The 15,429-nt window shown below is 50.6% G+C and overlaps 1 protein-coding gene and 1 long non-coding RNA gene across 5 annotated transcripts in view; one reads left to right on the forward strand and one right to left on the reverse strand.

Moving 5' to 3' along the window:
- Positions 1–1,540: 1,540 nt before the first annotated feature.
- On the forward strand, positions 1,541–10,338 carry LOC140122823 (uncharacterized). Of its 2 annotated transcripts, none has more exons than XR_011854381.1 (2): positions 1,541–1,962; positions 9,756–10,338. It is a non-coding gene; the product is annotated as an uncharacterized lncRNA (long non-coding RNA). The 2 variants fall into 2 exon arrangements; XR_011854380.1 differs by having other exon boundaries at positions 9,876–10,338.
- Positions 10,128–15,429, reverse strand: part of LOC140122810 (oocyte zinc finger protein XlCOF8.4-like) — a 217,981-nt gene continuing 212,679 nt past the window's right edge. For all 3 annotated transcript variants that reach the window (XM_072144034.1, XM_072144036.1, XM_072144035.1), the window contains exon 5: positions 10,128–10,930. In XM_072144034.1, coding sequence (XP_072000135.1) covers positions 10,128–10,930 — 803 coding nt within the window. The remainder of the gene's footprint in view (positions 10,931–15,429) is intronic.

Below are 15,429 nucleotides of genomic sequence, written 5' to 3' on the forward strand. Positions count from 1 at the left end.
GACACTAAATCCTTATGTATGCCATCGTTAACAGACGTGCCGATGGGATAGGACAGGTGAAGAATCAAACGGAATTTGTCCGACTCCTTCCTGGGGACCACCCCAAAAGGGGAAATCCGCAAGTTAGAAAAGGGGCAAAACCCGGAAGGGGCCCGCCATTCTACCCAGCTCTACCTCTTTGGACACCTTACTTCTCGCAATCTCAGGAAAATCCCGGACCGACTTCAGATTATGTGAAAAAAACGGGTAAACTACTAGGCTTGAAAGGGATTAAGAAACCAAAAGTGAAACCCGTCCTAAGCAGGGCGGCCTCCGCTTTCCTGGGATAACTGTTTAGCCAGGGGAGCATCTCTAGAACGCGAACTGGGGTTCTGCTGGTGACCACCACCTTGGGGGCGGGGGAGGGCGGTAGCAGGGCGGGAACAGCGGATGGCAGAATGGGCACCACCGGAGTTGGAGCACTCATGCCGGAACTTACAGGACCCGTAGAAGCGACAGTGTCCGTCATTGAACATAAAACACGTTCCCGACCTGCGAGCCGCTCCCAACCCCCGGGGGGTCTGATGAGACCGTGGACGAGGAGGAGGAGGCGGCGGTCGGAAAGGGCTTCTGAGCAGTCATTAAGCGCAACCAGGGATCAGTTGCTTTTGTGTCCCAGCCGATCTCAGGATTTTTAGCAATACGCCTCCTGAAATCCTTGTCATGAGGCCACCATGCAGCACCCCCGTGGGTGCGAAAGGCATTGAAAATGGTATCTAAATAAACAAACAGTTGAGGCACCTTTTCTGGCATTTTTTTTTGAGTTAACACACAGCCTAACACTGAAAAGGCTTGGAGCCAATTATGAAAGGTCTTGGCGACTTTTGGCTTCCGTTCCACACCGCGCTCGTAACGGCGCTCCTTGTCGACCGTCACCATGTCCACGGAAACCAGAGACCAATATCGACATAATCGTTTTGTAAAAAACGGTCCCTGGTATCCTCAGAAAGGTGAGAACCAAGAGGTAAAACCCCACAGAAATAAGAATCCCTGAAAACAGGAACAGAAGGGGTAAATGTGGAAGTGGAAACCTCTGCCGTGGTTTTACCTAATGGGGCCGGCGCAGCAGGAGCCGCCGTCGCTTATCCCAGCAGGGAACGATTCGAAGCTACAAGAGCAGAATCAGTCACCCCCCCCCCCCCCAAGCCTGCAAGAAGGCGGACTCACCGACAGCCGGAGATGACGGAATCACGCCTGGCGGCTACGGGGACTATGTAACCCGGACCCAAACCCCCGGACAGCATTGGGGCGACTAGCGGAGGCGGGACCACAAGGGTGCCAGCGCCCAGCGGAGCAAGGTCAGCACCCAGTAAGTCCTCGTCGGAATTAATTTGACCTGGGGAAAGCATAGAGGGGGAATTAACAGCCATAGGTGGGAGCCGGGTGAGTGGTGTTGTCATTACCGCACTCCCACCACTAGATGGCGCCAGAGTACTGAAGGATGTCTGGACGGGAGGGGAAACCTCACTGACCGAGGTGAGTACATCTACTCCGCCTGTCAATTCTACTCAACGGGAGGCAGAGCGCCGGGCCCTGCTGCTCCCGACAGTAGCACTAGCTAGGGGCTGCAGGTGCCGGACCGAGGAGGAGGAGGCCTGCATCGGCGTGGGCGGGATGCAGTCCGGGGAAGCCATGATAGCAGGCTGGGCCAGAGCAGCACCAGCTCCCGAGCCTGACGGGGGAGGGGTGGCAGGGATATTATGCACGGCCGCCTGCGCTGATGGAGACAAGCGCTGAGGCGGCCGTGATTGCCTACCTGAACGACGAACCCCATTGGATGCCGGGGGAGCAGCATTCGCTGGGAGGCCATAAGCCTGAGCTTCAGCCAGCAGTGAGGCCAGCCACGCAGATCCCTCTTCCCTGATGCGACATCGTCAGAAGCCATGGTGATGTACACACTCCAGAAGATTCGCAGGAAAGAGGGTGAGCTCAGGCTTGCAGCCTGCTTTATCACTTTTGCCCACCCCTAGATACCACCCACACCTGTAGCCCACCCCCAGTCACGTAGCCCATGTACCCGGGGGATAAACAAACTTTTCTTAAAGGGGCCATGCTGCACCTGCTAAAAACCTTGCTAAATTTTCACGCCTGAACCTGCAGGCAGTCATTAGCCCCACGGCTAAGCGCCTGCGGGCTATTAATTTTTTACTTTATTTTACTTATACATACTTAAACTTGAACCAGCGATGCTCTGATCGCTGGTTCAAGTCCAATACACTGTTCTACAATACTGTTTTATTGTAGAGCAGTGTACAATGTCTGGCATGCTTGCGCATGCTCAGACAGTTTACAGTCAGACCCGGCAGCTCCGGGGCACATGCCAGTCCTCGGAGCTGCCCAGAACTGGATTGGATCCCAATCATGCTTTACCGCGGCGTGTAAGGGGTTAACAACCGCGATCGGAGTAATAGACAGCTGACAGCTGCTGCTTCTGGTGCCGGCTCCGTTTGTGAGCCGGTGCCAGAAGCAGGACGTTATAGTGTGTCCCTGTGCGCTTAACATGTAGCCCCGGGGACGTAGTATAACGTCCTGGTGCGCCTAGGGGTTAATGGGCACGTTTGCGTACCATAGGGTAATGCTGCTCCCAGTGCAAGACGCTGCTCATCTTGTCACACCACTAGACATGCACGCTCAGCTCTCTAGCAGTCACCTTGTCACACCACAAGACATGCACGCTCAGCTCTCTAGCAGTCAGCTTGTCACACCACTAGACATGCACGCTCAGCTCTCTAGCAGACACCTGGTCACACCACTAGACATGCACACTCAGCTCTCTAGCAGTCACCTTGTTACACTACAAGACATGTGCAACACCCTCGCGGATGCAAGGCAGAGAGGTTGTTGCGAATACGTCCCACCATGTAGCTTGCAGCCTGTGAAGGGTCTGATCAACCCCACAGCAGGTCACTACATAACACAGATGAGCACCGCAGCGGTAGAGCCTGCCTGGTAAGGCAGGAGTTAATTGTTTTCTGGGATGTAATTCCAGCAACCAATCACATGTGTTATACTTTATGTCTGTGAGCTGAGATGCAATTGGAGCAGTAGCCACCACCTGACCAGTGGGAGTAACAAAACCCCTGGTCAGGAAAGTTCTAGAGGGCAGTCAGTCAGACCAAGGAGTCTGAACAGATCAGATTAGAGACTCAGAGGAGTCTGTGCAGCCAGCACACCAGACCAGAGCAGGAGAGCTCAGCTCCCTGCCTGAAGAGTGTAGTGATTTAGTCAGTGAGAGAAAGGGATATCATCCTACCTTCAAGGGTGATATCTGAAGCAACCCAGGACAAGCTGAAGCATCCTACTAGGACACAGCTACCTCCCAGCCTGCCCTTGCATCCAGGCTGATGAACTACTCCTGTGGCTCCCTCCAACTGCATCTCCAGCATTCTACCACGTTGCTACTGTTCCTGCTGGTTCCAATAAAGAACTGTAAGTTATTTTTGTTCAACGTCTGCCTCCGTCTGGTCCCTGCTACTACGGCTGTCACCATCACGGGCACCCTATCCACTACACAGGAACTCATACTCCAGACCCCAAAGGGTTGCCCCAGGGAGAACCGCTATAGCAGCCTCTCCCTCATCATTTCTTGCCAACACCACCCTGCTGGAGACCTGCCAGGCTGTAGGACAGCCCTCCGGTTCCCCATACCAAGCACCCTGACACTAGCGTGCCTAGGCCGCAACCGCCAGTCACTCTGGTACTGCGGGCCCCGGCTGTCTCCAGGCCCCAAGAAAGGCTAGGCCCCGGTGGGGGATGTTGCAAGTGGCGTCATAGACTGTCCTTTATTACAAAGACTGTGCTGCCTAACCCTGCTGCCATTCGGGTTTAGGCCCAAGTGATTTTGTGCACATGCTGTCAAGCTCTGCTCCAGCACTCAAGAGGTTAAACTCTGCAAAGAACTTTGTCAGCTCTGCTACATCCAGCGCTGCCGCGTCTGAAGCATTTTACCTCAGAGGCTGTGGCGCAGCAAGTATTTCCAGCCCGCCAAAATCTGCACTGGCGGGAAATCCAGATGACTCACCAAGCTTCACCCACGTGCGCATGGCGCGAACCCCGCCTCCTGTGGCGCAGGGAAAAATAGAGCCCGCCACAGCTCTTGGCGGGAAAGACTTGGACTCCTACCTCTTGCACCAAGCGGACTTCCTGCCCCACCTCAACGCAGTGCCAGAACTAGTGTGGACTTTGCGCAGTGAGGTCAACACCATGTGCGGTCCTCGGCCATTCCCCTCCGTGGAACAACCGGAGTTCCTGGAAGCTCTTGAGACTGTGATTGTGGTCTCTGCTCAGCCGGTCTGGAGGCCCTTCGCTGGGCACTGGCTGCATCGTGGACTGACCGGAGCCTCTGTCATGAGGACGTACCTCCAGTTGGTGACGGAGCGCAAAGCACCACCCGGGTGGTTCCTATTGCCTCTCCCGGCTACCATGCTGGTACCGCGGGCCCACGTGGAGGCGCCACGTGGGGAGGCCCTGACTTCTGTTGAGCCAGCGCCCGGGCCTACTGCTGCTGTACAACCTGCACCGAGGCCTACTGCTGCTGCCGACCAGCCTGCCATACCTGCTGCTGTGGTTCCTGCCCTCCTACTGCTCCCGCTCCAGTTCCGGCACTTGTCCGACCATCTGCGAGACCAGAGCCTGCCCTGGAGAGACCAGCTGCAACACCGGCACCTCCGCAGCCTCGGTGAGGCCCTCCGCCGGCATCTCCGAGACGCTGTCTCGGAACAGCGACGCCGAGAGAAGGAGGCCCAGCGCTACATGGCCGGCCGATCGAAGGAAGGTGCCTGGGTAAGGAAGAATTGCACCACCGGCATGGTCCGCTACTTTGACCGTCAGCGGGGTTATGGCTTCGCCACCCAGGACTACACCGGACGGGAGGTATTTATTCCCCGCCGGTCCGTCAAAAGGCCCGATTTGCCGGAGAAGCTCCATAACTTGAAGCCAGGGGAGTATATAGAATTTTCCCTCCAGGACGGACCCCGAGGATCATGGGCGGCTGGCGTGATCCGGATCCCAGACCCTGATGAGGACCGCTACCCATCTTGTGATGAGCTGTATGAGGACGACGAATGGCCGGAGTCTCCGAACTCGTTTTCTTCCTCGGCGGTGAGTCCCCGGGCGGTGACCCATGTGAATGCCCCATCCACGGTCATCGTGAGTACAGGCCCCATTGCCATCCACGGGCCGGGCATGATTCAGGGAGCCACCGTCTCCCCTGCAGGAAGCGCTGCCGGATCCCTCGGTTCCTCCATGGTGGAAGATATCCCGGTTGGTGGGCCTTATCCGCAGGCTCCAAATAGACCATCATCTCCACCTGCCGGCTACCAGTGGGGTGACGACCCGGCCCCAGAAGAATTGGAGCTGGAAGGAGCCGCGGCGCTGCTGCAGGTTCCCATTTATTTATTTCTGGACCCCTCCTTTGTCCCTGGCTCTGTTGAGCCCCTGGCTGGAACAGCCGACACACCGGGCGACAGCGCCCCTATTATTTTCTACTACTCCCATTTGGGCTGAGCGCCCCTATCCCACAAGAGCCAGAAACTGTCCTGAGACTCTTCCCCTATTTACTTATCTCAGTCAAGAGACATACCTTGAACTGTCCACTGTCATGCGCTATGATAGCACCCCTTCCTCTGCCACAGCAGAGATGCCTACAAAGGACTCTGTCCCTCTACACATAGAGGAGACCCTTTCTTCTTTTATTGCACTTTTCCCCACATCAAGGGCTGTACCCAGAAGATGGACTTTGCTATTAAAGACCTTCTGTGAGACTTTTGCCAGATACTACAAGGAAAAGTTGCTACTTTATTGCTATTGACTTATATTGCACTTAATGCCTTCCTTTTTAGGTATGGACATTCTGTATGCACTATTATGCCTTTCTCCATAGGAAAGAGACATTCTATTCTGCTACCCTGAGTTTGTAACGTTAATGTTGTAAGATGTGTACCCATTGGGCTCCTAAGCCAATGAGAATTTACAAAATATGTTTGCACACTGTCAATTTATGTCAGAAGTTTGCACTAACCTTTTTGTAGGCTTTTCAGATTGTAGTGTGGCTGTGTCGGACCGTTTCTATGTAAACCCTGACCGCTATCTTATGCCTCAAACAGAAGTTTTGTAAGTGGGGGTAGTCCGTAAACTGCGGGTCCTTAGGGGACCGGGGGAGTTAAAGCAATAGCACCTGGATGCCACTCATACAGGGGTAAGAATGTCAGTCGGCAGGTACTTGTACATTGTATAATGTCTCATTGTGTCACATATGCCAATGTAATGCATATATACTATATATTTGTCGCCAGGGAAGAAGTGATTATATAACAAATATACAGGCCCTGGTGCAAGGAGTGGATTACAGTACATGACACCACACCTTTCCTACTGTACAGTTTGGTTTAATGGCGTCAGCGACCAACTGTCATACTTCGCATACACATGTACTTGTCTTAGTCCGACACCAACCCAGGTGCCTGTCTCCAGGACCATGGGCGGTTTGTCCCTACAGATCGCTTAGCCTGCACTTCACCGAAGTGCCCTCTTTATATCTACCTCTACCGGCCAGAGGTTCCCCACTGATGGCCAGCGGTTGGTCCTCTGCGCCCCAACCAGTCCGTAGTCGAGCCGAGGGCGGCTCTTTCAATTGCCCCGGGGGTATGCAACACCCTCGCCGATGCAAGGCAGATAGGTTGTTGCGAATACGTCCCACCATGTAGCTTGCAGCCTGTGAAGGGTCTGATCAACCCCACAGCAGGTCACTACATAACACAGATGAGCACTGCAGCGGTAGAGCCTGCCTGGTAAGGCAGGAGTTAATTGTTTTCTGTGATGTAATTCCAGCAACCAATCACATGTGTTATACTTTATGTCTGTGAGCTGAGATGCAATTGGAGGAGTAGCCACCACCTGACCAGTGGGAGTAACAAAACCCCTGGTCAGGAAACTACAGCTACCTCCCAGCCTGCCCTTGCATCCAGGCTGATGAACTACTCCTGTGGCTCCCTCCAACTGCATCTCCAGCATTCAACCATTCTGTCAAGGCACGTTGCTACTGTTCCTGCCGGTTCCAATAAAGAACTGTAAGTTATTTTTGTTCAACGTCTGCCTCCGTCTGGTCCCTGCTACTACGGCTGTTACCATCACGGGCACCCTGTCCACTACACAGGGACTCATACTCCAGACCCCAAAGGGTTGCCCCAGGGAGAACCGCTATAGCAGCCTCTCCCTCATCATTTCTTGCCAACACCACCCTGCTGGAGACCTGCCAGGCTGTAGGACAGCCCTCCGGTTCCCCATGCCAAGGACCGTGACACTAGCGTGCCTAGGCCGCAACCGCCAGCCACTCAGGTACTGCGGTCCCCAGCTGTCTCCAGGCCCCAAGAAAAGGCTAGGCCCCGGTGGGGGAGGTTGCACATGCACGCTCAGCTCTCTAGCAGTCACCTTGTCACACCACTAGACATGCACGCTCAGTTCTCTAGCAGTCACCTTGTCACACCACTAGACATGCACGCTCAGCTCTCTAGCAGTCACCTTGTCACACCACTAGACATGCACGCTCAGCTCTCTAGCAGTCACCTTGTCACACCACTAGACATGCACGCTCAGCTCTCTAGCAGTCACCTTGTCACACCACTAGACATGCACGCTCAGCTCTCTAGCAGTCACCTTGTCACACCACTAGACATGCACGCTCAGCTCTCTAGCAGTCACCTTGTCACACCACTAGGCATGCACGCTCAGCTCTCTAGCAGTCACCTTGTCACACCACTAGACATGCACGCTCAGCTCTCTAGCAGTCACCTTGTCACACCACTAGACATGCACGCTCAGCTTTCTAGCAGTCACCTTGTCACACCACTAGACATGCACGCTCAGCTTTCTAGCAGTCACCTTGTCACACCACTAGACATGCACGCTCAGCTTTCTAGCAGTCACCTTGTCACACCACTAGACATGCACGCTCAGCTCTCTAGCAGTCACCTTGTCACACCACTAGACATGCACGCTCAGCTCTCTAGCAGTCACCTTGTCACACCACTAGACATGCACGCTCAGCTCTCTAGCAGTCACCTTGTCACACCACTAGACATGCACGCTCAGCTCTCTAGCAGTCACCTTGTCACACCACTAGACATGCACGCTCAGCTCTCTAGCAGTCATCTTGTCACACCACTAGACATGCAGGCTCAGCGCGGAATACAATGAGCCGCACGCACTCATCTGCAGAGCAGGGTTCTGCTTATATACTTTGGTAGGCGGAACGCAAGAGGCTATTGGGGCATGGAGTAGCTGCGCTAAGTAGCCTAAACTTCGGCTACTTCATGTGTTAATAGTCTCTTTAGAAAATTTGCATATTAGGGGTCTCACCTGCCTCCTCTTATACAGCGGGGTCTCACCTGCCTCCTCTTCCGCACTTGTACTATACAATACAACATATATCCATAGGTCCCACGCTACGAGTTGTTTATGCCACACACAGGACGAGCTGGATGTGTACAGTGACATTTCTAATAGGGGGGTCATTATCAGTATGTCACTACATATGCGCTGCTGCGGAAGGTCTGGTCATTTCTTCCAAAATATACTAGAATTTAATAACTGTGGTCGATGTGATCCCACAAATGTAAGTATTGGGGTTCACTGCCTCAAAAAAAAATTCCAATTTTTTTAATGTGTTAACTTAAAGGGGTACAGACAGTCCCTGGGTTACATACAAGATAGGGTCCGGAGGTTTGTTCTTAAGTTGAATTTGTATGTAAGTCGAAACTGTATATTTTATAATGGAAGTTCTAGACAATTTTTTTTCTTTTGTCCCAGTGACAATTGGAGTTTCAAAATTTTTGGTGCAATTGGACCAAGAATTATCAATAAAGCTTCATTACAGACACCTTACAGCTGATCATTGCAGCCTGGGACTATAGCAACATCCAGAGAGGTCACCAGAGGTCACAGGGGGCAGAGGGGTCCGTCTGTAACTATGGGTTGTCTGTAAGTCGGGTGTCCTTAAGTAGGGGACTGCCTGTATTTTCCTCTCGTCTGGGCACTCACATTCAGTTTGATAAATCTGCCATATATAAACATTTCTTCAATTAGATGTTATTAAAAAATGTTCCTGTGTGAAGATAATTTCTCATAAATGTAGTCATATGGTCCCTTAGAAACAAGACTGTGTCCTTGGATACGACCACCTCTGCTGGAGGGATTGCACAAAGAAACAAAAAGTTTTTGTGTATGAAATGTCCGGGAGTTACTGCAGGTCCTGCAGCCGTCCTGTGGTAATGATCGCTGAGTCCAGGAGGTCAGGCAGGACTGAATGGCGCTTGTCTGACCACCGCTGCCAGAATGTGAGGTGGTCGTATCCGAGGAAGCCACGTCGTTTCTAAGGGACAACATGACTACATTTATGAGAAATTATCTTCACTCAGGAACATTTTTTTGTAATAACATCCAATTGAAGAAATGTTTATATAAGGAAGATTAATGAAACTGAATGTGACCGCCCGGATGAGAGGACCCCTTTAAATCAAAACTCTTCTTTCCACTTCCTCAAGTTGAAAATCTACAAATAGCAACTTAACGCCCGTTCTCCCGCCCCCGGTGCTCCGAGCAAGTGCTTCTTCAGGCATTTATCACTAGTAAAATAAATGTATGAAAAAATCTGGAAAAGCATGAAAAAAACCATGACATGGAGATGAACTCCACCATTTTCCTACAGTTTTTCATTCTAGGTGAACTCCACTCCTACAAATTCTGATGGGAATGCGGAATAACATAGTAGGAAGCTTTATAGGGTTAAGGAAATTATAATAATTCAAGCTTCTTTTTTATCCCATCCTGTTTGGATGAAGATGAGATATTGAAGTGACCACAGACGGGGGAGTCCTGCCCCAATGTCCCTCTGGCGCCTCCTGCAGTGCGGGGAATTAACGACTCCAGTAAGAAGCCGGGGACCATTCAGCCTCACGACTTGTCTTCCTCCTCCACGGATCCCCCGCTCTCCTCATGCTTCAGAATATCCAGTTGTATCCTAGACTTTTATGTTTTCATTCTTCTAGCATTTTCTTCTGGTTTCCACATCCCATTTCGTTGTACATAAAACGTCACGTCTCTCCTGTGTGGCTTCTCTGATGTTCCTTTAGTTTGGCTTTTGTAATAAATCCTTTCACACCTTCTGCACCTGAATATGGCTTCTCCCCTGTGTGACTTCTCTCATGTGTGACAAGACTGGACTTGTTTGTAAAACTCTTTCTACATTGTGAGCATGAATAGGGCTTCTCTCCTGTGTGACTTCTCCGATGCCGGGCAAGATCTGATGTACTGATAAAACACTTCATACAAAGTGAACATGAATAGGGCTTCTCTCCTGTGTGAATTCTCTCATGGATAACAAGATGAGATTTATGTATAAAACATTTGCTACATTCTAAGCAGGAATAGGGTTTTTCCCCCGTGTGAATTCTCTCATGTATGACAAGATTAGATTTTTTGTTGAAACATTTCCCACATTCTGAACATGTATAAGGCTTCTCTCCTGTGTGAATTCTTACATGTTCTGTAAGATAGGATTTCTGACTAAAGCTTTTCCCACATTCAGAACATGAATATGGCTTCTCTCCTGGAAAAAAAACAAGATTAGATTTTTCTGCAAAACATTTCCCACATACTGAGCACGGATGTGGCTTCTCCCCTGTGTGAGTTCTCTCATCTGTAACATATTCCTCACAGTTTGAACATAAATGATTTTTGTCTGTGTGATGTTTATTCTGTGACGGGTCAGGATGAGGAGGATGATATGATGGACCTGTCCTATTACTGAGGTCTTCTCCTGTATAGTCCTCCATCACATCTTCATCTTCTTTTATTAATAACACTACATTTTCCTGAGAATTCACACAGATGTTTCCTGTTAGGGATAAAAAGAGATGACATGAATAAAAACCAAAATCAGATACAAGTCTCCCACTAGATACGTGTCAGGAGGAGGAAGGATTGGAGAAAGCCTGTATAATGATGTGAGGTATAATGGTGTAATGGCTCCTCCATGTGCCTCCTGGTGCTGGCGCCCCCTGCAGCCTGTGTGTGTATGAGATACTCCTATACACATGACTGGCAGCCTGTATAATGATGTGAGGTATAATGGTGTAATGGCTCCTCCATGTGCCTCCTGGTGCTGGCGCCCCCTGCAGCCTGTGTGTGTATGAGATACTCCTATACCCATGACTGACAGCCTGTATAATGATGTGAGGTATAATGGTGTAATGGCTCCTCCATGTGCCTCCTGGTGCTGGCGCCCCCTGCAGCCTGTGTGTGTATGAGATACTCCTATACACATGACTGGCAGCCTGTATAATGATGTGAGGTATAATGGTGTAATGGCTCCTCCATGTGCCTCCTGGTGCTGGCGCCCCCTGCAGCCTGTGTGTGTATGAGATACTCCTATACACATGACTGGCAGCCTGTATAATGATGTGAGGTATAATGGTGTAATGGCTCCTCCATGTGCCTCCTGGTGCTGGCGCCCCCTGCAGCCTGTGTGTGTATGAGATACTCCTATACCCATGACTGACAGCCTGTATAAAGATGTGAGGTATAATAGTGTAATGGCTCCTCCATGTGCCTCCTGGTGCTGGCGCCCCCTGCAGCCTGTGTGTGTATGCATACCTCCCAACTTTTCACAAATAGAAAGAGGGACATTAACCACGCCCTTGGCCACACCCCCTAGCCACACCCCCTTCTCGCTGTTCAGTGATTGTTTTCTTTCAAAGCTGAATTTTACAAAGGTGATCACATAATTTTTGAAAGCCTCAGAGTGCGGTTACATGTACCACTAGCGCTACATTTACAAATGCAACGCTAGTGTATTGGGCGCGTCTTGGCTCAATCGCATTTGCGTTTCCAATGAAAGCATGTGATCGCTAAGCAATCACATGGAAATGCAAATGAGATGGGGCCGAGGCATTCGCTCATGCGCTAGTGTTACGTGTGTAAACACTACCCTAGTGGTGCGTGTGACCGCACCTCGATGTGTATACATGCAATATGCAATAGTGCCCTCAAGAATGCCCACACGTGCCCATCTGCTTCTTGGCACCATCTGAATGGTGAGCAATAAGCTACATTCACACGATGTATGCCCGCTGTAACGTAGTACGGCGGGCATACACCGGTGCAGGGGAGAGGAGCAGGGGATGAGCACAGCTCACCCCCGCCGCTCTCCATAGGGATTTACAGCGCACGGCGCCGTATCACATAGAAAGATAGGACATGTCCCAACTTTCTATGGGCTACGGAACAGTATGGTGCCGCACGTGTGCTGTACCGTAACGCTCCCGTACAGGGCCGTGAGCCCATAGAAGTGTATGGGGGGCGTATATTGGCCGTATATATGTCCCCCATACGTTCATGTGAATGCAGCCTCATTCTGGTGCGGAGTTAGAGACATTAGTTTAATCCTGCATCATTAATGGCCCGTTTAATTTTTGCATTTTTCAATCCTGAGCTTTTTATATTTCTCCATGTACAGAGCTGTGTGATGGGATACCAAATTTGTAGGTTTTATAATGTTTTCATACATTTACAAAAATGAATCTTCTGGCGCTAAGAACTTTTTCATACTTCAGTGCACGTGGTTGTGGTTGGGGTCATTTTTTGCGAGATGAGATGCCATTTTCAATGCTACCATTTTTAGGACTGTAAGACCTTTTGATCACTTTTTATTACATCTTTAATATTTTGCAAAATGGCAAAAAAGTGGCATTTTTTGACTTGGACGCTATTTTCTGTTACGGAGTTAAACTCTGGGAATAACTGTTATTATATTTTGATAGATCGGACATTTTCGGACACGGCGATACCTAATGTGTTCATGATTTTTACTGTTTATTTGTATTTATATCAGTTCTAGGGAAAGAGGTGATTTGAATATTTATGGGCTTTGTTTATTTTATTTCTTTTACAATTTTTCAGATCATCAAGGGTACTTTAACCCTAGGTTGTCTGATTAATCCTACCATATACTGCCATACTACAGTATACTACAGTCTGGCAGTATATGGGGATTTTCCACATCATCTATTACAATGTGTAAATCGCACATTGTAATAGATCGGTTACAATCAGACACGTGTGGAAATGCTTTGTAACCTGCAAACTTTCAGTCATGAAAGTTCACAGGTTATAGCGAGGGCGCAGGCGCCGCTGTCTACATCTCCCTCATGCCCTCTTGGCACGGAGAAGGTGTGAGGAGCAAAATAATCGCAATGTCTGACGATTTGCAAGGCGTTGCGATTATTTCAGGGCTTGTACGTCACAAAACTGACACACAAGCCCTGATAAATGTCTTCTATCATACAGTCACCTTACTCACTGATGGGAGTAGTTGTCCTCTCCTGCAGTGGAGATGGTCATTGTAGAGGTGGCAGCGATGTGGTCTCTGTCTGTGCTGCCTCCCTCCCCCTCCACAGCTATCAGGAGCTGCAGAGGAGTCTCCTATGGCCGGGTCACCTCTCCTGCTGTGCCCCGTGATGCCTGGAGACACAGGAAAAGCTCACACAGGGGAAAGAGGAGGAGGGGGAACAAGCAGGAGCTGCAGGTGAGTCTCCTATGGCCGGGTCCTGCTGTTTCCCTGGGATGATACCTGCACTGACTCCGGACAGGAGGCTCAGCTCTCAAAGGGGGGAGGGTCCGGCCCGGGGGAGGAGGAGGGGGGAGTGCTGGGAGCTGTCAGCTCACTTCCTTGCAGCCGCGCTGCTCCAGAGCCCGTGTCTCTGCATCTACAGCAGTGTGTCCCGGGACCAGGAGACGGGACTTCGTCTCTCGGTCCGGGACAATGGCAGGAAAAGCGTGAATATCTCTCAACCGCCCGGGGCAGCGGGACATTGGTGTAAAACCGTGAATGTCACGCTGAAACCGGGACGGTTGGGAGGTATGTGTATGAGATACTCCTATACCCATGACTGACAGCCTGTATAATGATGTGAGGTATAATGGTGTAATGGCTCCTCCATGTGCCTCCTGGTGCTGGCGCCCCCTGCAGCCTGTGTGTGTATGAGATACTCCTATACCCATGACTGACAGCCTGTATAATGATGTGAGGTATAATGGTGTAATGGCTCCTCCATGTGCTTCCTGGTGCGGGTGCCCCCTGCAGCCTGTGTGTATGAGATACTCCTATACACATGACTGACAGCCTGTATAATGATGTGAGGTATAATGGTGTAATGGCTCCTCCATGTGCTTCCTGGTGCTGGTGCCCCCTGCAGCCTGTGTGTATGAGATACTCCTATACACATGACTGACAGCCTGTATAAAGATGTGAGGTATAATGGTGTAATGGCTCCTCCGTGTGCTTCCTGGTGCTGCCACCCCCTGCAGCCTGTGTGTATGAGATACTCCTATACACATGACTGACAGCCTGTATAATGGTGTAATATATAAAGGTGTAATGGTTCCTCCATGTGCCTCCTGGTGCTGGTGCCCCCTACAGCCTGAGTGTATGAGATACTCCTATACACATGACTGACAGCCTGTATAATGATGTGACACTCCTGATGCTGGCGCCCCCTGAGGCCTGTGTGTCTGATATACTCCTATACACATGACTGACAGCCTGTATAATGATGTGAGGTATAATGGTGTAATGGCTCCTCCATGTGCTTCCTGGTGCTGGTGCCCCCTGCAGCCTGTGTGTATGCGATACTCCTATACACATGACTGACAGCCTGTATAAAGATGTGAGGTATAATGGTGTAATGGCTCCTCCGTGTGCTTCCTGGTGGTGGCGCCCACTGCAGCCTGTGTGTATGAGATACTCCTATACATATGACTGACAGCCTGTATAATGATGTGAGGCTGTATAATGATATCCTTCCTGGTGCTGGCGCCCCCTGCAGCCTGTGTGTGTATGAGATACTCCTATGCACATGACTGACAGCCTGTATAATGATGTGACACTCCCAGTGCTGGCGCCCCCTGCAACCTGTGTGTGTATGAGATGCTCCTGTACACATGACTGGCAGCCTGTATAATGCTGTAAGGTATAATGGTGTAATGGCTCCTCTATGTGCTTCCTGGTGCTGGCGCCCCCTGCAACCTGTGTGAGTATGAGATACTCCTATACACATGACTGACAGCCTGTATAATGATGTGACACACCTGGTGCTGACACCCCCTGCAGCCTGTGTGTGTATGAGATGCTCCTATAAACATGACTGACAGCCTGTATAATGATGTGATGTATAATGGCTCCTCCATGTGCTTCCTGGTGCTGGCACCCCCTGCAGCCTGTGCGTGTATAGGAGAGGTACAACAGCTCCAGGCAGCCATGTTATAGCAAAACATGTCAGGTTCATGTGTAGCTGATGTCTGTGTATCACACATGTGTATAGGAGGAGAGAACATGTC

The sequence above is a fragment of the Engystomops pustulosus genome, chromosome 3, assembly GCF_040894005.1.
Source record: "Engystomops pustulosus chromosome 3, aEngPut4.maternal, whole genome shotgun sequence".
NCBI classification, from domain to species: Eukaryota; Metazoa; Chordata; class Amphibia; order Anura; family Leptodactylidae; genus Engystomops; species Engystomops pustulosus.